The 24,752-nt window shown below is 43.3% G+C and overlaps 1 protein-coding gene across 7 annotated transcripts in view; it reads right to left on the reverse strand.

The window, feature by feature from the left end:
• Positions 1 to 24,752, reverse strand: part of PRR5L (proline rich 5 like) — a 69,153-nt gene that overhangs the window by 27,027 nt on the left and 17,374 nt on the right. For 6 of the 7 annotated variants that reach the window (XM_081165988.1, XM_081165987.1, XM_081165990.1 and 3 more), the window contains exons 2-5: positions 19,565 to 19,836; positions 12,508 to 12,588; positions 9,444 to 9,492; positions 280 to 337 (exon numbers count right to left, since the gene is read on the reverse strand). In XM_081165988.1, the coding sequence (XP_081022114.1) occupies positions 280 to 337; positions 9,444 to 9,492; positions 12,508 to 12,588; positions 19,565 to 19,734 (358 nt within the window). In that variant the 5' untranslated portion in view covers positions 19,735 to 19,836. Of the gene's footprint in view, positions 1 to 279; positions 338 to 9,443; positions 9,493 to 12,507; positions 12,589 to 19,564; positions 19,837 to 20,679; positions 20,705 to 24,752 lie in introns of those variants that run through there. The other variant, XM_081165993.1, reaches the window with a different exon arrangement.

Consider the following 24,752-nt stretch of genomic DNA (forward strand, 5'->3'; position numbering starts at 1 on the left):
TCCCACTTTATAAGTGATTATTTGTATTAGCTTTTTTTCTTTTAGGAAAAGAAAAAGTTACTTCCTTTGTGCTCCAGTTAAATTTCTACTCTGTGCTATCATCAGGGCTCAGTTTCTTGCTTGTACAGAACAGGACCTTATAATATTTAGTCATGTGACTCACAGGTGTTGGTTTTTCCACAAAACCACCTAAGTGACCCAAGCCTGAGAAGATAACTCACAGGGCTTTTAGGGAACATAGAGCCCTTTCCTGAAGGGCAGCAGCCCCTCTATACTTGCCTTCACAAAGTTTAACCTTCTCCTCCATGAACAGCAAGCCCTTCGAAAGGAGTTGGTTCTACCAAAAAAAGAAGAGAAACAGATTGAACATACATGTGATGATTTCAATTTTTAAGAAAGCTATTTATAGTGGATTCACCTAACCAGGCGGCAATATGCTTTCAACCCAGTACGCTCTTGGTCATCCAGTTCTGTATTAATGGCAAAGCACACACTTGCAGTAATACCTATTTCATATAACTAAGCTGCCAAATGGTGTAGTAATTATCACTCAAAAACCACAGCCAGGAAATCTGCCCTTAGCCTATTCTTTCACACGATTATTCAGAAGCAGGGTCTGCATTACAGTTCAATTCAGTCATGCTTTATTTTTCAACTTGCCAACAAACCCATAAGTAGTACCATGATAGTTAAATTCAGTTAAACTGGGTTAGAATGTGCATGCAATGCTAATAGCCACAACTCCGCAACTGAGAAATCCATTCTGTGCATTTATCAAGTTCCTGAGAATAATGAATGAAAGGGCATGCTCTGCCTTCGATGTTAGCTTACTTGCAATTTAATCAACACACCACCACCAGTAATATGGAGTAGAGAATATCTCTTACATCAGTAGCACACCTTGCATACCTTGAAGGTCCCATACTATAACCGCATCTCTTGCTAAAGTGAACAGCCTCCACCAAATTCTGCAATTAGAAAACTAATACAATAGGCCAATCTCTTTGGAGCGGCAAGAGACAGTCTCAGGAAATTAACTGTTTGTTTAAAATTAAAAATAAAGCACATTGTTATGACTACCCAGCTAGTCTTCCACTATGTCAGGAATTGGGAGTACAATACAATTTTTACTCTGCATATGACATCTTCAGTGTATATGTAGTACTTTATGGAATAAGCTGCTGCATAAAACGAGCAACCTCAAGCTGGGTAGTGAAGAGAGGAAAGAAAAGCAAACATTAAAGGAGAACAAATGTTTTTATCTCATGAATGTGGCAGAAATCCATTGCCTATCCTTTTGCCTTTCCTGATCATCCGACAATCAACTTAACTTGGTGGCCCCCCATCATCTACTGTTATGAGCTGGTAATAAAAACTTCCTTTTATCTACTTTCTAACTGAGTAAGTTAGCCAGTTGTTTAATTATCTATATTTAACCCTTTGTTAAAGTTGGGAATGAAGACTAAAGCTTCAATGGACTGGTTTCCTCAAGTTTGGAAAAAAATAAAACAGACTCAAACAGGAGCAGAGCACATGCAAACCTGGCATGGTTTGCACATAACGCTAATCTAAACCATGGCTTAGGTCAGCACAACAATTGATGCTTTTGAATTATGGTGCTGGAGGAGACTCTTGAGAGTCTCATGGACTGCAAGAAGATCAAACCTCTCCATTCTTAAGGAAATCAGCCCTGAGTGCTCACTGGAAGGACAGATCCTGATGCTGAGGCTTCAATACTTTGGCCACCTCATGAGAAGAGAAGACTTCCTGGAAAAGACCCTGATGTTGGGAAAGATGGAGGGCACAAGGAGAAGGGGACGACAGAGGGCAAGATGGTTGGACAGTGTTCTCAAAGATACAAACATGAGTCTGACCAAACTGCAGGAGGCAGTGGAAGGCAGGAGTGCCTGGCGTGCTCTGGTCCATGGGGTCGCGAAGAGTTGGACACGACTAAATGACTAAACAACAACAACAGCACAACACAGAACGACTGGGGAGGAGCAAAACAGACATATACTCTTGTCTAGAAGCCTGTCCATTTCCTCATTCACCCTAAGCAATTACTTTGCTTAGCACTGCATATAAACAAGGACACAGTGAGTAATGGATGTGACACCCTGCTTCTAAATTTACTGGCAGGCTTTTCTTTCTAACTTTCAGGTTCATACATAGTCTGTTGACATCCATCTGTCTCAGAAGACAATGGAGGACTGTACCTTTGGGGATGAAGTCAAACTCAAACCGCCTGGGCGTGCAGGTTCTGCAGTAGTGCAATGATCCCTCAAACAGGAATGGCCTCACTCCTTTGCTCTGAGTGTACATGCATCCATTCATTGTGGTTTCATGACTAGTCATATATTCCAGTTATTAATGGGTAATCTATATGCAAGCAGGGACGTGGGTGGTGCTGTGGGTTAAACTACAGAGCCTAGGACTTGCCAATCAGAAGGCCAGCGGTTCGAATCACCGCGCTGGGGTGAGCTCCCGTTGCCCGGTCCCTGCTCCTGCCAAACTAGCAGTTCGAAAGCACGTCAAAGTGGAAGTAGATAAGTAGGTATCCGGCGGGAAGGTAAACGGCATTTCCATGTGCTGCTCTGGTTCGCCAGAAGCGGCTTAGTCATGCTGGCCACATGACCCCGAAGCTGTACGCCAGCTCCCTTGGCCAATAAAGGGAGATGGGTGACGAAACCCCAGAGTCGGTCACGACTGGACCTAATGGTCAGGGGTCCCTTTACCTTTATATGCAAGCCAACATATTGGGGGAGGGGCAGTGAACAATACAGATTTGTCAGTTAATATTCCAAAGTTGTTGGGTTGTACTTTTTTTAAAATCAAGGAGGAACAGTCACATCTGACTACATAAACAACCACTTCCCTGTATTTTTACAAAAAGCCAAAGGAGAGGAATGGAGCCAGGAAAGCGGAAAAAAATCATACAGACATTCTGAATGTTTAGCATTGGTGGGGAAGCAGATATTCTCATTTTGACAAATCATAAATTTGCTTGCAATGCCTTATTTTCAAAAGTGCTATATTTATTTTGTGGAACTAGAAAGATTATGCCACCCTAATTAAAGGATTTAGGATTAAAGTAAGACATTCCCAGAGACACTATACACTTAAAATAAATCAGGGTCTGTTTGTTTTTCTTGCTACATGGAGGTCTCTGTCTCCTTTTAATGGCAGGGCATTCCTTAGAGCTAGGTACTTAGAATTAGTTAAGAAATTGCCAGCAACAAACAATGCTGTAATAGTTTTGTTATTTTTTAAAAAAAAATATTCAGTTTTTTTTACCTGCCGTTCCCCTCAAAGAAGCCCAGGGCAGCAAGAAAGAAGATATTGTTGTGTTTTCCAGAATAGGAAGACAAATACCCATTATTCATGCCATTTCACATGTCCCGTGGAAAAATGATTTGGCACCCCCAAAAGGTCTCAGGTACTCAATGTAATGGAAAGTTTCTTGAATGAAAATGCAAGGTTGAGGTGAAGCATCAGGAAAAGGCTCAGCTGGCAGAGACCCACTGACACTTTAAGCTAGGCCAAGGTGGATGATGGCAAAATTAGGCAAAACTCTCTCCAAATCTTTTCTTTAGAAATCAAGTTTCTGAGGGAACCTTGCCCACCACTTAGGTCACATCAGGAATGCTAATTTATTATGCTTTCCATTTCCTCGGGACTTCTTTCTCCATACACAGTGGCCATATATACACAACAGTCAGTGGTCTAGCTGAATAACATGTCCTGCTCTGAACTCAGAATGGTGGAAAATATGCTTTCATTCTACCACCTACATCTCCAAGGAGAATCCAGGACAGATTTAACTCAATATAGGAACATCTAATTTGCATGCATATGCAGTTATAGAAGGTCAGTAACACAGGTCCAATTAAGGCACAGGAAAAGCATATTGCACAATCTGTCAATCCTGCAGCCAATAAGAGTCCTCAACAATTAAGTAAAGATGTGTTGAAGTGGCACGTTTCAGCCTGCTGACCTAGAAGAAAGGATGGAAGGAAAAAGAGATATGCCTCCTACAGCTGACAAGGGTCAACTAGCTCATTTGCCTTGCATTAGGAGGAAAATGATGAGGGGGTTGATCTTCTGTCATCTCAGCTACAATAGCCCATGAGTTTTGGGCTATCCTGCTTCTGAAGTAGTCTACTCCTGTAATGCTGCATACAAGCAACATTATATGCTACAGTCAATACCTACTGAATCTTGTCGGTGTTGTTTTTCTACCTAGTCCACACACTGCAACAACTGCAAGCTCTATGCTCCTGGAAATTGCTTTGGCATTCCAAAAATAAAAGCTCAATGCAGATTGATTTTATATTACCCCCTAGCCCACCGAACAGTGCACCCATTTGAAAACTGATGAAGGCAGCTCCAGCAATGTGGCATATCCTCACCTGACCAATGACATTGCAGGTGGACATATACCAAGATTGTGGTTACCACTTACTTCTTCCTTCATCCGGGGCAGGTATGGGGAGGAAAAGGTGTGAAAATTGGCTAATCTAATTAAGGAATGGGTTTTCAAACATATCAACTAACCACACTCATCCTTGTGGAGAGCAGGATCTGGAACCAAACCTTGATCAAAAGCAGCACACTGAGGAAAAGCATGAACAATTGTGTCTTGATAAAAAAAACTACCTTTTCTCACCACAAATGCACAAATGTGTACATAGCCATAATCACCACTTGAAATTTCTGATCTTCCCCACAGCTCTGCAAACTTCCCTCCTGCAGGTTTGTGAAAGCACAGAAAATATCAGAGGCTCCATGTGGCAAGTGGGTGCACTCAAACATATCTCCCACGTGAAACGGTTCCCATTCAATCTACATTTGTAATCTACATTTGTAATTTTAACTGACCCAGACTCAAAAGCATTCTAACTTTGATAGTGGAATGAAGTGTGCATATGGAACAAACCTCCGGCAAAAAAAGTGAATGGCAAAGTCTCACATTTGTCCCGCATGTACATCTTCTCTATGCACCTCGTTTCACCGCTGAAGTGAATGAGGAAGCAGATGTGGCTGTGTTGTGCACATGTGGGCACAGTTTATGCTTGCAGTTAAATACAAGGTCAGGAGAGAGATGTTTATTTATTTGGCAATTCACATCCTGCTTGTTAGGAGGAGAACAATTTACTGTTGGTATGATGACTCTAAAGATGCGCTAACTGAAGTAGATTTACATGATTTTCTATTCAATGTATGTTATCTTTACATTGTACATTGTCTTTGCGATTAACTGTATACATAGATTAATAAAAGTCTAACTGGTGATAAGAATGGCAAATAATATGCATGCTTGTGCTATGATCTATTAGATTGGGGTTGAAGAATGTCAGACTCAAGGCAGAATGCAACCCTCCACACCTCTCTAGTTAATCCCTGGCACTCTGCCCCAACCACCCCCAGTCTTCCTAGGCCACACCCCTCAGCAGCCTAGCTCACACCATCTGAGTGCTTTTCCTGCTGACTGGAATGTGCCCTTTCTTCTAGAAAAATGGGGCTGGTACTCACCATGAAGCTCTTAAAGTAAGCGTCACATTTTTAACCAGTTCTTTTGTTCTAGAAAACAAAAGGTGCCCTTGGGGGTACCCTTGGGGGTAAGCACTGCCTTTAACTTTGATAATGGCTTTTATGTGAGTGGATGGAGGTTAAAAAGGAGCATATGGAAAAACCAGTGTGCTGTACAAAAGGTAAAATTCACATTCATTGCTTCACTCACTTTTGCCAATGTCAAGTTTTAGATTTGTTGATTGGTCTCCTTTCAGTTAATTCTCAAGAAACGACATTGCAAAAGAATTCAAGAGTATCTTCCTGGAGCTTTTCTACAAAGGAATTTTATTCTTGAGCAATTAACCGAACTTTCAAAAGTACCAGAGATGACACATTTTTTCTACCCTCTTCTGCTGTCGATGTTCCTCAATCCCCATTCCTAAATGCTTAGACATTTAAAACACACACACACATTTCCCATAGTACAATAGCTCTTTCTGTTGTTATTTTTAAGAGTTACATCTGTTGCAGATCACGTGTTCCTGTAGAACAGTGTTTATGCTTTGTGTCAGTCTTGGTCAGGTGTGAGGAACCCTCCCATCAGCCCTAGCAGGCATGGTCAATAGCCAGGGATGATGGTAGTCCTATTTCAGCTTCCCCCTGACTTGATTCCCCCAAATATACATGTATTATTTGAGCAGAAATCCATTCTCCAGCTTCTCCACTACCTCTAGAAGTCTGGTCTGAATAAGAGTTCAGTGCATATATGCAGCCTCCTACAGCATGCAATAATCTATTCTCCTGGACACTGATCCATCACTAGAAGAATACATCTAGAAGCACAGACAATTTTTATTAAGCACTCCCTCCTTCTAAGATCAGAGCAGGGATGATAGAGCACTCACACAATGCAGATAGGAATAGTGTTTCAATCCGTCTGGCTCTCCATAGCTCATGCCTCAAGTGCTTTCTCCTGTCATCAAACATTGCATCCTGTAGACTTTCAGACCAACTCAATTCAGACACAATAGCAGTCCATGGCTTGCTGTTATGCGCACAAGCCAGGATTCTTCAACTATAGTAACCTGACTTGTGAGCCAACTGCGGTTTGACGCTAATGAAACAGAAAGCTTGCATTCTGATCCCCAGGAGTATGGAAGGAAGAGAGTGACGAATGCACACCCCAAGGTTTGTGTTGGTTTATACTTGTAACCACAAACCAGATATTGCCTGGGGTTCAGAGATAAACTATGGCAGAAAAGGGAATGTCAGGGTCCAGGTGCCTGATGTGGCCCTTCAGATCTATATGGCCCTAACCAAGCCATCCACTGACCCTGCTCTGCCTCAGGTGCTTTTGCCTGACTGAAACTAGACCTTGAACTGTGATGCCTTTTGTTTGCCTAGAGGGATGTTTCAGTCCATCTGGCTCTCCATAAATGGACAGTGGAGAGGAGTGGCCCATTGAAAACCTATTGACTTTTACATGGCTAGGATGTAGCCTACTGTACAAAGGTAAGGGTCACATCTATTACTGCATCATTTTTTGACTCTGGTCCTACCTACCATGGTCATGCAGCCCCCAAATGCTGCTAAAAATATAAATTAGGCCCTTGTGTTGAAAATAGTTCCCAACTTTAAACTTTGGTTATTCCGAGAGCTAAATGGGTTGAAATCCCACACAGTTAGAGATTATTATTATACTTTTACATTGGATCAATGTCCCATCTCCAATCCTGAACTGACCGGGGGGGGGGAGCTTTTCAAAAGAGGCCAAGAGAAAATCCATGCTTTTAGGTGTTTTTTGAGATGCTGAGGGAAGTATTGAGATCACTACTCACTTAACAAAAGCTACTAGTTGCCGTTGGAAGAAAAACATACGTATCTTCCCTCAGTTCCCATTTTCATTTCTAACACAGAAGCATGCCAGAACGAAACAGTCAACAGAAGTGCTTTTAAACTCAAATCCTTTTCAATTAATCCACTAAAGCTTTCATTGATTAATCTACCATGATGAAGCTCGCTTGCTTTGAGGATTGCCATTGCAAATTTGTACTACAAAATGGCATGCAATAAAATATCTACAGGAAACGATCACATCCAGTTATTTTTATAGTGCTGGCACACATACAGGCAGTTTTGGCAAGTTCGGATTTTTTTAATAGTTTTTCTTTCCTCTCTTTTTGACCAGGAGAGAAATACGGCACAATGAAATCATGTTGCTATGAGAAGCCCTGTCTCAACGGAGCTACTGGTGACATTATGATGGCTGCAGGAAACATGTGTGTTACCACTATGCAGCAAACATTTCAACATAGAATAGGCATGCTCAAGCATCTTTAGACATCCATATTGGGTTTCTGAGAAATCCACTTGGCCCAGATCTTCCTGATGCATGTACACGGCTGTTTAAAAAATGCATATATTGCTCCCATGCATCACATTTTTACTGAAGATCGCATTGGTGAAATCTCATTTCCTTCAACAATCGTAATAATGTGCAGCACAGTGTGCGACTGTGAAACCAGGAGCAACAAGCATCTCTTCAATTACTTTACACTTGCATAAAGGGCAACAGAACTCGGTGAAATTCTTTGCATGCTTATTGTGTTCAGTGCGGCTTATTCCCTAGTGTGTTTAAGACTGCATCGTAAAGTTTGTTACTCACATGATAAACCCATGGTTTGGAGAATCGGGGATGGGCACCAGGGAGACTAAGGTCTATGCACTCGCTTCTTTCCTTGCCACAAACCAGGATGGCACACCAGGATCAAACCATAGTTTGGGAAATTTGTTGCATAAAGACATTAACGGCTAACTATGATTTGCTGGTAACCAGAAGCAGAAGCTTCTAATCTCCTCCTCTCCTACACACAAAAAGGGCCCATAAGCCTGTGGCTAGGAGCTGTTCATCCCTGAATCCCTGGACTGAACCAATGTGAACTGCAGGTGAAAGCCCCCAACTTGTGATTAAAGGTGATCCACCTGCTATAGTATCTCACTTCGACTAATGCATCATTTCCCCTCCAGTTTGTGAATGATTGCTGCCTGGCAAGTTTCAGAATTTCTGGAAAGCCATTCCATTTCATTCCATTCACCATTTCAAAGCAAGACACAGAATGTGTGCACACACAACGGAATACCAGGGATGTGTGGGTTGACCACTTATCTCATTTCCATCCCACACATAAATGCTACCAATTTCTACTTGAATAGCATCTCATCTCACCACTGCATAGCTCTTGCATAGGGGTAAGTGTTGTCATCATAGCACAGACCCACAACGAGCACCTCTAGTTTTAGAGCAGCACCTAGAGCCACTTGACAAGAAGCACCAGGAATGGGGAATTAGGAACATCCCAAAATAATTTCTTTTGTGGAATGGGCCATTTCCTTTGAGCTACCATTGTTGCTTTGATGCAACTGGTCTTTCTAAGTGTACTACACCCAGTGTGGATTAGCAGTGACTGGGATGGGTCACCAGCCAATTTAAACAAAGTTTTACTCCAGACACTGATTTTTAGTGCCAGGACTTCGCCCTGAAATACATAAAGAAAAGGGGGGAAATTGCTTGTGGATATTAAAATACTACAACCAGCCCTTCGTGAGGCCTCCTTGTTAGCTAATTAAATAAAAACTGTGACTCTGCCATTGTGTATCTCCTGGCAAACTGAAATAGAGTTGTCCACCCTTATTTCAGTGATTATTACCATGAAAGCAATGTTGTTCATACAAACTATGCAACCCTTTGTCCAAGATCCAAGATTTTGCTTGGAAGAGGCAACAGTATGCAAAACCTACTCATGGAAATGAATCCATCCCATTTTCTTTACAGGACAGGAAAAGCCAAAGCAAGCATCATAAGAACAAGCCAAAAGATAAGACAAAAACAACTTTGGAAAGCTTTAACTGTCCACTTAAGGAACAGATGTTACCTGGAAATAGTCTGTGATGAAGGATCCAAGTTCACTCTTCAACAATCGCCTGAAAAGGAATGGATCACATGTCATAAAAAATGTTTTACAGGCAGATTTCCCAGAGCCCATTCAATAAAAATCAAGTCTATAAAACAATAAGGATTGCAAACCATCTTGAAGCATTCTTTTTGTTTTAAATTCTTTCCTGTTTCCCATGATGCTTCTGATATGGCCACTGACCAGAGAAACAGCACTGGGTTTGGGGGTTTGTTGCCTAAACCCAGAACAGTTTGTTGGGATATGAGTACTACGCAGCTGCAAACTAGCTCGATGTACACACCCACACACAGAGGGAGGGAGGGAGGGAAGGCCTGCTGTCCTAAATCACTTTTCTCTTTATGGGTCACAGTATTTTCTTTTGATGTAGTTGATCCACAAAAGAGATCCAAGGGTGTTTTGGTGCGATCTGTCAATCCTTTTCTCACTGGTCACTGGTCCTTGCTTTTTTTTAATCATCCTAATCACTGGGCAAACTAGTTTGCCAACAGAGTTCTTATCTGGGCATGTGAGATGAAGATGAAAAAAGGCCATTCTCTCCATCATATTATTGACTGACATCTTCCAGCCTTCTCTCCAACCCCACCACTCCAGTACACTTACTATTTGTGTTCTTGCTACAAGCCAATCTGCTTAATAAAATTCATGACCACCATTCCTAACTTCCAAAATATGAATATAATTTACCGTTTGCAGACCACAAATAAATTTAAAAGTCACAGAATGTTATGAGAGGGGGGAAAGCAGAAAGCAACCACATATTGTCCAAAGGAAACTGCAGTATCTACCAATTTTCCAATTTACTTTGTTATTCCTCTGCATCCAACCCGTCCATGACATTGGGGAGCCTTTTCAATATAGTGTCTCTGCTGTTGAATAGGCTACCCAGAAAGGGTCTTTCAGCATCATCCAGATGGCCTTTTCAGTGCCAGGTAAATATATCTTTTTTCACCCAGGTTTTTCAAGTGCATTTTAAATCCTGGCTATAAATTATTTAATGCCATTTCTTCCCTTATGATTACTGTCATTTCTATATATTACTGTGATTTTATTTTTTGTAAGCCACCCAGAGAATATTTATTGAGGGGTGGCTATATAATTGTAATAAATGATGAAGATAAGGATAATAGTAATACTGTCAATCCATAAAGCAAGATCAATTGTACTACCTTTTCCCCCACAATTTAAAGAACAACCTATCTTTCTAAGGTTAAATTTGGAGAATGCATTAAGAAAACAGTTTGATGGGTGACAAGGGAGGGAGGAATCAGATTCCAGAGGCATCTTATAAAGTAATTTGTCAAAGCATGCAGAAGCAATCGTCTTACTCCGATGATATAAAAATCAGTGAACAGAATTTTAAGGAGCCTTCATTTTTAAATCAAACCTTGTGGGAGGAATTTCATGCCTTATAGATTTGTTTTCAAGTAGAATATTGAAAAAAAGAAGACGAGTACAAAAAGGCTTTTATACTGCCATGGAGAATGTTAAAACTGTTCCTAACTTAATACATAACTTTGCGTAACCTCAGCAGTTTCATCCCCAAAACAGTAGCACTCAAAACACTAATAACCTTTTGTCAAAACAGCTTGGCTTCCTCTGTGTTGACGACGTTCAAACTAAGTTCATAAAGGCAGTTGGGGAGAGGACATTGAAGGATGAGAAAAGACAAGGAGGTCATTCTTTATGGTTGCTCAAGGTTAAGAGTAGTATTTTAAAAGCCATGATCACTGGCACTGCAAAGAGAAAAACCCAAGTCTGGGAAATGGAAATAAACTCTACCCAGTGCTCACTTTGTAGAGTCTTACTCTAGGAAATTAAACTTTTAGCATAATTGTCTGATGAGGGCTTTTGTTTAAATGAACTTAGCACGCAAGTAAGTAGTCTGTCTTTCAAACTGCAAGTATCCCAGCTTTCACCAGTGGACTGAGATACTCATGAATTAATGAACATTGAAATATATGTCAAGATGTTAGAGGTTGGAGCCCCCATCCAGCTGTTGCCCAGGGGCCATGCCCATAACATACATACACACACACACACACATTCAGTGCCAAACCATTAATTTCACCTAAGTTAGAACCCAAACAGCAAGCATCCAGTGCCGCTAGAAGCCAACCATCAAAGCAGAAATCTGATTTCACCTTTTGAAATATACCTCCACGAATCACCGTGACTGAAGAATGGGCAGCAACCCAAGGTTCAAGCTTATTTAATCAAACCACACAAAAAACACGCATTCACTCATTCCTGAAGCAGCAAGAGGAAGAGAAAAGAGCTCAATAACAACCATACCTTAAAAAATCATAGGTATGTGGAAATTCCCTAATTTTGGGGATCTCTGCTCTGGATCCTGCAAATATAACTATGCATAACAATATCTCTGACCGTGTACAGAGTAGTTGCTATTAGTAAACTAAAACATCTGCAATACTATCAGCTTCCTAGCTCCACAGAGAGTTCAATAATTTGGTGAGTGTGTGATTGGGGTACAGTGGAAATCAAAGCAGCCTATTAAGAGCCTGATGTCATCTATTGGCATATGGGTCTGATCCAGCACTCACTTTCCCCATGTAGAATCATTTTGTACATGATGAGCCTTATGCTTAGTGCCAGTAGAAGATGGCGTGTTGGGGTGGGCAGTGCTCACCTAACCCCCAACAGCTGAGTCACTGGTGGTCATCAATAAGGAGAGGGAGACAGCCAATCCTGTGCTTCCAACACTATGTTTGCACCATGTCAACCTCCCCAGTGCTTCGCCTCTCTCGTTCCTGGTAAGCAGTAACTCAGCTGTCAGGAGAGAGCACCACCACTCCACCCGCTACTGCTTAGTGCATTTCTGTGTTGATATATAAGAAAAGCTTCAAGCAACAGTTACTGCATCACTGCCAATAAAAATAAAAAAGGCAGGCTGTGAATCTCGTAAACCAACCAACTGCCATGGTCGTATACACACAGGTCTCAGTTGCGCCACCTGTTCTGCATCAGGCAGGCAATTCTATACAACAGAGTCAGAGCAACATACCTTACATTTTCATTGAGGATGTAGAGTTCATTGTTTTGCAAGCCTCCCCCTTTGAACACATTGATCACTGCTGTTTGAACACTGCCAAATAGAAGCAAGACAGTTAGGGCAGCCATAAATAACTTGCATCAGTATGATTTACACGGAGCAATGAAACAGCAGTCAGGAGCCATGTAAATATATCAGTAAGCAGAGAAGTAGATTAATTGTCCTTAAATTGCTTCTGCTTTTTTTTCCCCTCTCCCTGGAATCATCAGAGTTGTTTGCCAATGGCTGCCAATAAGTAAGAGAGCAGAAAACACAGTTTATACACACCAAGGGACTAATACCCACTCACTCACCAACAAGCAGAAGTTATTAGACCCACACTAAGCTACTGCTACTAAACTACTGCCACCTAACAAGAGCTCTGCTGGGCAAAGAACCTTTTAGTCCAGCATCCTCATGGTGACCAAAAAGATGCCTTTTGGAAGCCCACAAGCAGGACCAGAGTGCAAAAACACTCTTTCCACTTGTGTTTCCCTGCCTCTGACAGTGGAGGTAGAGCATAGCGATCATGGCAAGTAGCCAGTGGCACAGGTCATTTTCAGTGCCATTTTTCATGACCGCTGCATCATCTTGTTCAGCAACAAAAAACACACTAAAAAAATTGAGTTTGCAGGGCAGCAGTTGAAGAAGGAGCAAAAAGGGTTTTCTTGTGTGTGTGTGTTTCTTGTGGCTGATTAGCTCTTTTCCCTGTGTAAAGGTCAGAGGGGGCAGGGTTTCTGTTGAGGCAGGGGATTAGCTGTGGGAGGAGCTTATCAGAGTTTGTAGGGCAGCGGCGCGCGCCTAGCGGCGCGCGCAGTTATATCCATCTTTTAGATTTAGGGGAGCTAGTCTCAAACGTTTGTTGGGGGAGACCTAGGGGTTTTTTTGTGGGCGAAATTATTTGTCCTGTCTTCAAGCTTTTTATGATGGAGGACCTCTGTAGCCACCCCCAACAACACGATCTCAAGATGGAAGGGGAGGGAACAGCTGCAGTCGCCTGCGATTCCTGCACAATGTTTGCCATCTTGCCAAAGGTTGCAGGCAGCTTCACCTGCAGCAATTGCATGTTGATTGCCCTTTTAAAAGACAAAGTCCAGCAACTGGAGGAACGTGTAGCTACGCTCCAAAGAATTAGAGAGCTGGAGCTCTTCTTGGAAGCAACAGAGCACACCGTCCCCACCAAGGAGGAGACAGGGGACTCCCCTGAGAAGGAGGCTAGTTCATCAACACAGGAGCCAGATATATGGAGAAACGTGACTCAAAGAAGTAGGAGGCCCAGGGTTCACTCTGATTGTTTAGAAATACACAATCGCTTTGAGGTCCTCTCCCCTAGCATGGAAGACGAAGAGCAGACTCCATTTGAGGATCTCTCCCTCATTACAGTCGATCAGGTATATGAAGACGAGCAGCAAAGTCAGTCCTCAGGGAATGTGCAGGCGACCTTGGAACGGACAGCTCACGGAAGAACCCCGACCAAACCCAAGAGGAGGCGTGTAGTGGTGATAGGGGATTCCCTACTGAGGGGAACAGAAGCAGTGATCTGTGGGCCTGACAAGATGTCTCGGGAAGTGTGCTGTCTCCCCGGGGCTAAGATCCAAGATGTAACTGAACGACTGCAAGGAATCATAAAACCCACTGACAAATACCCCTTCCTCTTGGTTCATGTGGGAACCAATGACACTGCAAGCAATAGCCTCCAGAAGATCAAAAGAGACTACGAGGCTCTTGGCAGGAAATTGAAGCAACTAAATGCACAAATTGTCATCTCGTCTGTCCTCCCAGTTGAACGACGTGGCCCAGGGAGAGAGGGGAAAATAGTGGAAGTGAACAGCTGGCTTCGCAAATGGTGTAAACAGGAACGGTTTGGATTCTTAGATCACGGACTGCAGTTTCTTGAAGATGGACTTCTGGCAAGTGATGGGCTGCACCTCACAACAGTTGGGAGGAATGTTTTTGCCAAAAATCTCAGAAACCTCATCAGGAGGGCTTTAAACTGACTAATGTGGGGGAGGGAGACAGTGCTCCTGAAGGTAGGAGTCTATCAATTAATGAAGATGATCATCCAAATGTCATAGACCAAATGGAGCAAACAGCACGCGGACCTAGTGGTGGGAGGAAAAAATCCTTAAATAAGAGACACGGGGGAATGATTAATGGACTTCAATGTCTGTACACTAATGCGCAAAGCATGGGAAATAAACAAGATGAGCTTGAGCTCTTGGTACAGCAAACTAAATATGACATAATAGGCATCACTGAAACCTGGTGGGATAAGTCCCACGATTGGAATGTAATAATGGGGGGATACAATCTATTTCAAAGAAACAGACCAGACAAGAAAGGAGGAGGAGTGGCGTTATATGTCAGGGATGTGTATACCTGTGAAGAGATCCAAGATTTAGAACCTCAAAGCCAATGTGAGAGCATTTGGGTCAAAATTAAGGGAGAGAAGAATAACAGAGACCTCATTGTGGGAGTTTACTATAGATCCCCAAGCCAAACGGAGGACATAGATGATGCCTTCCTGGAACAGATGGCCAAGCATGCAAAAGGAAGGGAGATAGTAGTAATGGGGGACTTCAATTACCCGGATATTTGTTGGACGTCAAACTCAGCCAAGAGCATAAGGTCAAACAGATTCCTCACTGGCCTTGCAGACAACTTCATTGTCCAGAAAGTGGGAGAAGCAACAAGAGGAACAGCCATTTTAGATCTGGTCCTAACCAATGTTGATGACCTGGTTAGTGGGGTAGAAGTGGAAGGATCATTAGGCGCGAGTGATCATGCTCTTCTGAAGTTTACTATACAGCGGAAAGGAGCAGCCAAGCATACTAGGACTCAATTTCTTGACTTTAAGAAAGCCGACTTCATAAAACTTAGGGAAGTGCTGGGTGAGATCCCATGGACAGCAATACTAAAAGGAAAGGGAGTTCATGATGGCTGGGAGTTTGTTAAGAGGGAGATAGTAAAAGCACAACGTCAGGCAATACCAATGAGACAGAAACATGGAAGGTGCCTAAAGAAGCCAGGGTGGCTATCTAAAGAACTTTTAACTGAATTAAGATTAAAAAAGGATGTGTACAAAAAATGGAAAAGGGGGGAAACCACCAAAGAGGAATTCAAACAAATAGCCAGAACGTGTAGACACAAAGTCAGAAAAGCTAAAGCACAGAATGAACTCAGGCTTGCTAGAGAGGTTAAAAGCAACAAAAAAGGCTTTTATGGGTATGTTCGTAGCAAAAGGAAGAACAAAGAAACAGTGGGGTCACTCAGAGGAGAAGATGGTGAAATGCAAACAGGGGACACAGAAAGGGCTGAACTCCTCAATGCCTTCTTTGCCTCAGTCTTCTCCGATAAAGAAAACAATGCCCGACCTGAAGAATTTGGAGCAAATGATTCAGCAAAGGAAACACAGCCCAGAATAACTAAGGAGACAGTACAAGAATATTTGGCTAGTTTAGATGTATTCAAGTCTCCAGGGCCAGATGAACTGCATCCAAGAGTATTAAAAGAACTGGCAGGTGTGATCTCAGAACCACTGGCAGTCATCTTCGAGAAATCCTGGAGAACAGGCGAAGTCCCGGCAGACTGGAGGAGGGCAAATGTTGTCCCTATTTTCAAAAAGGGGAAAAGAGAGGACCCAAATAATTACCGCCCAGTCAGTCTGACATCAATAGCAGGGAAGATTCTGGAGCAGATCATTAAGCAAACAGTCTGTGAGCACCTAGAAAGGAATGCTGTGATCACCAATAGTCAGCATGGATTTCTGAAAAATAAGTCATGTCAGACTAACCTGATCTCATTTTTTGACAGAATTACAAGCCTGGTAGATGAAGGGAACTCAGTGGATATAGCCTATCTTGATTTCAGCAAGGCATTTGACAAGGTGCCCCATGATATTCTTGTAAAGAAGCTGGTAAAATGCGGTCTTGACTCTGCTACCACTCAGTGGATTTGTAACTGGCTGACTGACCGAACCCAAAGGGTGCTCATCAATGGTTCCTCTTCATCCTGGAGAAGAGTGACTAGTGGGGTGCCACAGGGTTCTGTCTTGGGCCCGGTCTTATTTAACATCTTTATCAACGACTTGGATGATGGACTCAAGGGCATCCTGATCAAATTTGCAGATGACACCAAACTGGGAGGGGTGGCTAACACCCCAGAGGACAGGATCACACTTCAAAACGACCTTGACAGATTAGAGAACTGGGCAAAAACAAACAAAATGAATTTTAACAGGGAGAAATGTAAAGTATTGCACTTGGGCAAAAAAAATGAGAGGCACAAATACAAGATGGGTGACACCTGGCTTGAGAGCAGTACATGTGAAAAGGATCTAGGAGTCTTGGTTGACCACAAACTTGACATGAGCCAACAGTGTGACGCGGCAGCTAAAAAAGCCAATGCAATCCTGGGCTGCATCAATAGGAGTATAGCATCTAGATCAAGGGAAGTAATAGTGCCACTGTATTCTGCTCTGGTCAGACCACACCTGGAGTACTGTGTCCAGTTCTGGGCACCACAATTCAAGAAGGACACTGACAAACTGGAACGTGTCCAGAGGAGGGCAACCAAAATGGTCAAAGGCCTGGAAACGATGCCTTATGAGGAACGGCTAAGGGAGCTGGGCATGTTTAGCCTGGAGAAGAGGAGGTTAAGGGGTGATATGATAGCCATGTTCAAATATATAAAAGGATGTCACATAGAGGAGGGAGAAAGGTTGTTTTCTGCTGCTCCAGAGAAGCGGACACGGAGCAATGGATCCAAACTACAAGAAAGAAGATTCCACCTAAACATTAGGAAGAACTTCTTGACAGTAAGAGCTGTTCGACAGTGGAATTTGCTGCCAAGGAGTGTGGTGGAGTCTCCTACTTTGGAGGTCTTTAAGCAGAGGCTTGACAACCATATGTCAGGAGTGCTCTGATGGTGTTTCCTGCTTGGCAGGGGGTTGGACTCGATGGCCCTTGTGGTCTCTTCCAACTCTATGATTCTATGATTCTATGATTCTATGATTCTAATTGCCATCTTGTATTCCCATTTACTCTTGGAAATATGGGAGTAGAGATATAATGGATGGCTAGACATTTAAGAAAATTGACTGTGTTTCACAGACTTGTACTAACTATAATAATAATATAATAATAATTTATTATTTATACCCTGCCCATCTGGCTGAGTTTCCCCAGCAACTCTGGGCGGCTCCCAATCAGTGTTAAAAACAGTACAGCGTTAAATATTAAAAACTTCCCTGAACAGGGCTGCCTTCAGATGGCTTCTGAATGTCAGGTAGCTGTTTATCTCTTTGACATCTGATGGGAGGGCGTTCCACAGGGCAGGCGCCACTACCGAGAAGGCCTTCTGTCTGGTTCCCTAGAACCTCACTTCTCACAATGAGGGAACCGCCAGAAGGCCCTCGGCGCTGGATCTCATGATGGGGGTGGAGACGCTCCTTCAGGTATACAGGACCGAGGCCGTTTAGGGCTTTAAAGGTCAGCACCAACACTTTGAATTGTGCTCGGAAACGTACTGGGAGCCAATGCAGATCTCTCAGAACCAGTGTTATGTGGTCCCGGTGGCCACTCCCAGTCACCAGATGGGACTCCCCCAACAAGGGGGGGGAAGGGATCAAGTACTGTAGATTTCCTACCTGCGTTACTATGTGGTCCATCACAGCAAAGAACCAAGGACCCCTATTCCATCAAGGGTATTACCCAGGAAAGGTAGGGGAAAACAGACCACCATAGTCAAGGGAACAAGAGTCTTCACTGAATTTGGAAATAGACTCAATTCAGCTGTGTGGGCATCTGCTTGTACAAAGTTACCCCTCTATCATGCGGAACAATGCTGTTAGCAAAGAAATTCCACAGCACAGTTTTGAGAGTAAAATGTGACTGGAGTCAGTCACTGCAGTTGGTGTATTCTACAGAAAACAGCAAGCATCAGGTTAGGGATGGGCTTTTGGCTCCTGATCTAATGTCAGAAGCTGCAACATCAAACCTTGTCTGACATTATACAACCGAGCCTAGGGCTCTTGCATTCCTGCCAAGCTAGCGCTCAGATTCTTTTTCTAACTTCCAGTTTAAAACATACCACCGTCTTAACATTTGAATCAGCAAGCTATGGTTTGCACTCGCCCTGCAAACCAGAATTGAAAGCTATGGTTTGAGATTACGTTTCCGAGCACAATTCAAAGTGTTGGTGCTGACCTTTAAAGCCCTAAACAGCCTCAGCCCAGCATACCTGAAGGAGCGTCTCCACCCCCATCATTCTGCCTGGACACTGAGGTCCAGTGCCGAGGGCCTTCTGGTGGTTCCTTCGCTGCAAGAAGCCAAGTTACAGGGAACCAGGTAGAGGGCCTTCTCGGTAGTGGCACCCACCTGTGGAACGCCCTTCCACTAGATGTCAAAGAGAAAAACAAGCAGACTTTTAGAAGACATCTGAAGGTAGCCCTATTTAAGGAAGCTTTTAATGTTTAATAGGCTATTGTATTTTGATATTCTGTTGGAAGCCGCCCAGAGTGGCTGGGGAAACCCAGACAGATGGGCGGGGTATAAATAATAAAATGTTGTTGTTGTTGTTGTTGTTGTTGTTGTTGTTGTTGTTGTTGTTGTTGTTGTTGTTACAGATGCACTAAGAGGCAGGATAGCTACATATGGTTTGAATGCTTTTTACAATTTCTGTAAAAAACAAATATAAAATTATACACTCTGAAAATATGTACCATACCTACCGGTGAAGACTCCCTAGTATGGATAGTTTCTACTGCTTACCATTGCTTAAAAGGTTGATTGGGGAAACAGAACTAGATGCCATCAAACACACAAAAATAGAGGCATTACACAAATTCATTCATCTAGTTTTAATGCACTTGCTACTTTGAGGTGGGGGGGGGAATGCCTGTGTAGGCAAGTTGCCGATGCATGATGGAATATAATGGAGCCTCTCCCACATACTGTACACACATTTACTCAATTAAATTCAATTAAGCTATGCAAAGGCAGCTTTTCTGAGTGAAAAGAGTGCTGCTCACCTGTTCCAGGCAGAGTTGGAGCTAAGCTGCAGAGACTGCCGAGCTGCCAGGAACCGTGGCAAATCGGTCAGTACCGGGGAGCTCATGAAACGTGGCCGGGGCCTCCGGAATGAGCCCATCTTCTGGAACTGGAAAGCAAGAGCTGGGGCTATGGTGGAATCCTTGGTCATAAGTTCAGGTAGAAAGGATCCAGGAAGCGGCTTGTGGTGGGGGGCAATAGAAAATGCCAGAGATAATGCCTTTCCCCCCACCTTTCAAAAGCAAAATTCAACCTGTAGCAAGAAAAAAAAAAGGAATGGCTGGAATGTTACAGAATGACACTCACTCCCAAAGCATCTCTTGGTAGCACAACGGGGGCGGGGGGGGGGGACCAGAGAATCTGTATCAGCACTGCTGTGCTAGCTGCAGAGTTCATGAAGGGTCATGCTAAAAGAAATAATAAAAGCCCCTTCCATGGGGAAATTTCAGTTTTATTGAGAGGTTTTGGTTTTAGACACTAATACTGAAGGATTCAGAGTACTCTGAAAAACAGAACCCCCCTCAGAAACTAAAGTTTGTAATGTACCATCAAAAAAATATTATATAAAGAAAACAAATAGAAAAGGGATGGAGGTTGGGAAATTCCAGACACAGAACTATATAATCTTTGGAGAAAGGCTGTAGCTGAGCTGCAGAGCATCTACTTTGCATTCAGAAGGTCCCAGGTTCAATCCCAGGCATCTCCACACAGGGCTAGGAGAGACGCCTGTTTGAAACCCTGGAGAACAGCTGCCAGTCCATGCAGACAATATTAAAGGAGATGGACAATGGTCTGATTCAGCATAAGGCAGTTTTCATCTTTAAAAAAAGAAAAAAGGATTCCTCGTACATTGCTATCTGTTATGTACTGAGTTGAATAGGATCCAAAATGCAGCAGTCTGATTGGTCCTAGAACAACAGGATTCAGAACGCAGAAGTCTGATTGGTCCTAGAACAATAGGATCCAGGATGCAGCAGTCTGATTGGTCCACAGGAGCCACCCAATCCAGCTCCAGGTGGAAGTGAATCCGCAACCTGATTGGCCTAAATAATGTATATAAAGCAGACATTCTGGGGGAACTTCCATTCCTCCTCACCACTATGAGCTGAATAAAGAGCATGAAATCCACTCTCAACTCCCAGTATATTTCAGTTTCACAAGAGATGTCTGCCCAGTTTGGAGAGATCTCTCTCCTCCTGACGCTGCAGTCCCTGCAATGTAACCAAAGCTGTTTTGAGGGTCACACGATCCCCCAAAGATCCTTTGGGAGAGTAAAGAAGTCGAGAAGGAATTGAGAGAGATTGGCTGCATGAACAGCCTCTCTCGTGCACGAGCAACCTTTGGCTCCCACCCAGGCATGCTAAAAATTGTCTGCTTCTGATCAGCTTCTCTAGGCTGAACACGTGAAATAAGATGGGTCATCATTTCACATTTAAGTTACGTTTACAACAAGACTCTTAATCTCAAGATCACGGGTTCGAGACCCATGTTGGGCAAAAGATTCCTGCATTGCAGGGGGCTGGACTAGATGACTCTTGCGGGCTCTTCCAATTCTGTTTGCATGCAGAAGGTCCCAGGTTTCATTCCCAGTGACATCTCCAGGCAGGACTTGGAATGCCCTCTGAAACCCTGGAGAGGCTGCCAGTCACAGATGGACCACTGCTCTGACTCAGTATACAGCAATTTCCTACATTCCTAATTTTAGGAACATAATGCTGCCTTCTTCACTCCAGCTAGTGGTACTAAAGATGCACACCCTTGTACCATTTGTGGGTGCATGTGTAAAAATGCCACTGGATTGAAGCTTGCACCAGATAGAAGCTAGCTGACAGGTGCTTGCTTATGGGCACTCACAAAGTTCAATAATGATAGCAATAAAAGAAAAAGAAAAACCCTTTTTCAGACCACAGAGATGACACACCAGCCACTGGAGAGCCAGTGCGGTGTAGTGGTTAAGAGCGGTAGACTCCTAATCTGGGGAACCGGGTTCGCGTCTCCACTCCTCCACATGCAGCTGCTGGGTGACCTTGGGCCAGTCACACTTCCTTGAAGTCTCTCAGCCCCACTCACCTCACAGAGTGTTTGTTGTGGGGGAGGAAGGGAAAGGAGAATGTTAGCCGCTTTGAGACTCCTTAAAGGGAGTGAAAGGCGGGATATCAAATCCAAACTCTTCTTCTTCTTCACTGAAATCCACTGGGTTTAGTTTATGCTTAGCTTGGATGCATTTGCAGAATACTTCGGATCCACTCTCAAGCACCTACCACAGACCAAGTCCCACAAAGCTGTGTTTCCCACACGCAGATGACTGTGCAAACCCTCTGTGCAAACCAGCATTTCCCCTTCACAATATGGGGTTTCTCTCATCCCAAGTTCCCAGGTTTCCTTCTGAATGCTGCTCTGTCTACCAAGGCAGCTCTTAGTCATTTGCTGGCCATGCCATTTCCACATGCCCTGCAATATATTATTATACTAGGGGTTGGAAATCCTGAATAGGGTTTTCGGGAATCTGCTGGGGATTCCAGCTATCAGAAATTTACAGTATAGAAACAAAACACAGAGCAGTATGCATGTAACTGTTTGCTGCAAAAAAAGGAGAGGAGGGGACAAAAGAAAAATAAATCAGCATTCTTTAAAATACACACACATTTTAGGATTTCCATCACTGCTCTTTTCAAATGTTCCCTCACTCCGGCTTCCTGCAACCACAACAGCACTAATGAAAGCAGTGGAGCCTAAAGGCTGTTAGTCACAGAGGCAGCCACAGCAGCAACCTTGACCATCACAGCAAGAGGAGGAAAAGGAGGAGGACACAGCTAAAGCAAAAGAACCAGAAGTAATTAAATTGTAACAGACCAGCTTTCCAATCCATTCGCTCATGTTGTCCAACCAGACACCAGAGATGATACAAAAACCATGGGATGAGGGTTTGCACAGTATTCTCTGTACAATTTAGTACATTCAAACCGCACAAGCTTTTGCACTGCCCACAAGGATTCAGTGGGCTGTGCAGCCAGTGCATGGAGGGCATGTGAACCCATGCATGAGTTTTTGCATGAGTACCCAGAGCAGAAGGGGAGAAAGAAAAGATGCTTCTCACAGGACTGCTTATGCCTTATGCAACTTTAAAAGGTACCAGTATTGTGCAGGAATAAATATCTGTGGTAGGTGTTGCCTAGCTTTCTTTGTTTGAATTCCTTCTTCTCCTTTCACCAGCACCCGATTTTGTGCTGACTCCAGTCTGATAAAAGGGGCTGGCCTGTGAGCAAATTAGGATCATGCTGCAGTACAGAAGCCTGTAAGAAAGCCTCCAGACCTGTTGCAACCGTACAGTGCAAGGATGATCCTGACTGCAAGGAAAGCCATTTCTTGAGAATTCATCTAAGTCCTGAGGAACTAGGTGAGAGAGTGAAAGTTCTTCCTCACTACCACCCAACTATAAATAGCTCCACTTCCTGGGTTGGGTGTTTTGAAAAACATGTACAAAATTTCAGGTCCTGTTAGTGGTTTGACTACCTTTTTCATTATTATGCAAAAAGCATCATCATATATTATACGTTACTGGTTTATTTCTGGTTATCTTTCCACAAGGGCAGACATTGATGCCGAAATCCAGTATTGCCTGAGCTCAGCGAGTGCAGCTTTCTCCCAACTGAAGTGCAGACTGTTTGAGGATGGGGACATTCACAGGGAAACCAAAATGCTTGTTTACAAAGCTGTTGTACTACCAACCTTACTGTACACTTGTGAAACATGGACTACTTATAAATGCGAACTCCTCAAAAGATTCCATCAACAGTGTCTCTGAAAAAAATTACATATCACACGAGAAGACAGGCAAACAAATGCCAGTGTAAAGGAAGAAGCAAAGATCACCGGTGTCGAAGCAATGATTCTTCAACATCAACTTCATCGGACTGGTCTGGTTGTTCAAATGCCTGATTATCGTCTTCCAAAGCAACTACTCTATTCCAAACTCCAAAAGAGGTTCAAAGACTCTCTCAAGGCAAACCTTTAAAAATGTAGTATAAACATCAACAATTGGAGAACAGCCTTTACCAAAGGTGTCATGGACTTTGAAGACACTTGAACTCAGGACGAATGGGGAAAACGTGCTAAGAGGAAGGCATGTTTGGCAAACCCTCACCATGATCAACTCACACCCAGAAACCTAAGTCCCTACTGTGGAAGGACAGTGACTCTGTAAGTGACTGTGGAGGCCAATTCTGGATCCACATGTTCATGGAAGACAATCTTACTTGGCTACAAGTGATCGCCAAAGAAGAATGGGTTGATAGGTCTCTGTCGCTAAGGAGCTGACATACTATAATACTATTATGAGTTTGGGATGTTAAGCTGTATGCCAGACCCCTCTAATCGCTGGATCCAGCAAGTGTTAAAAGCTACCCAAGCTTTCTAATTCCTGATATAGCCAAGCTAGCTTCCTGGTGAGGGGTTGGGGGATTACGGTGCTTGGTATGACATGACAAATGGGAACCTCCCCTCCCTGAACAGACAAAGCTAGAATTGAGGGAGACAGTTGCTGTGATATGGGCCAGATGTAAAACAGCAAGCTGTGAGTAGACAGGGAGACAGAGCAATAGTATCTGTTTGAATCCAAGGCTGAGACTATGGGGGAAACAAGACTTTTGGGGGGTTGTTGATGCTGTGAACCCCTCCATCGTAGGCTCAGGTTGTATACTGTATATGTGGAAATAAACTATATATCTTAAAGACACCACAGTCTCCCACTGTGCCTCAATTCCAAAAGCAAACATGAACCTTGGTCAAAGGCACCTGGAATCTCACACCACTCAGAGGTTGGAGCAATGTGAAACAATACCTACTCATGAGCAAATGCAACAAGCTACCAAGCGCGCACGCACACACACACACACAAGCTCCTTTTAGCCATTTCTCCCAGATAGTGGTAAACAGTCTTCTGTTTAGGTTACAAATATGAATAAAGCCAAACAGAAAATTTTATCTGCACTATTTCAAACAAGGAGCTTTGGGGAAAGGCAAGTTTTAGCATTATCTTTCCAAATTATGCTTCCCTTTCTCTTCCCCAGCAAAAAGCAGAGATGATAACTTTTTCATATTTTAGCTGTCCTTGCTTATTCCCTTTGCCATGTTAGGACAAGTAACAACAGTTTATTCAGAAAGCAGTAT

The sequence above is a fragment of the Podarcis bocagei genome (assembly GCF_964188305.1).
Source record: "Podarcis bocagei genome assembly, chromosome: 1".
NCBI classification, from domain to species: Eukaryota; Metazoa; Chordata; class Lepidosauria; order Squamata; family Lacertidae; genus Podarcis; species Podarcis bocagei.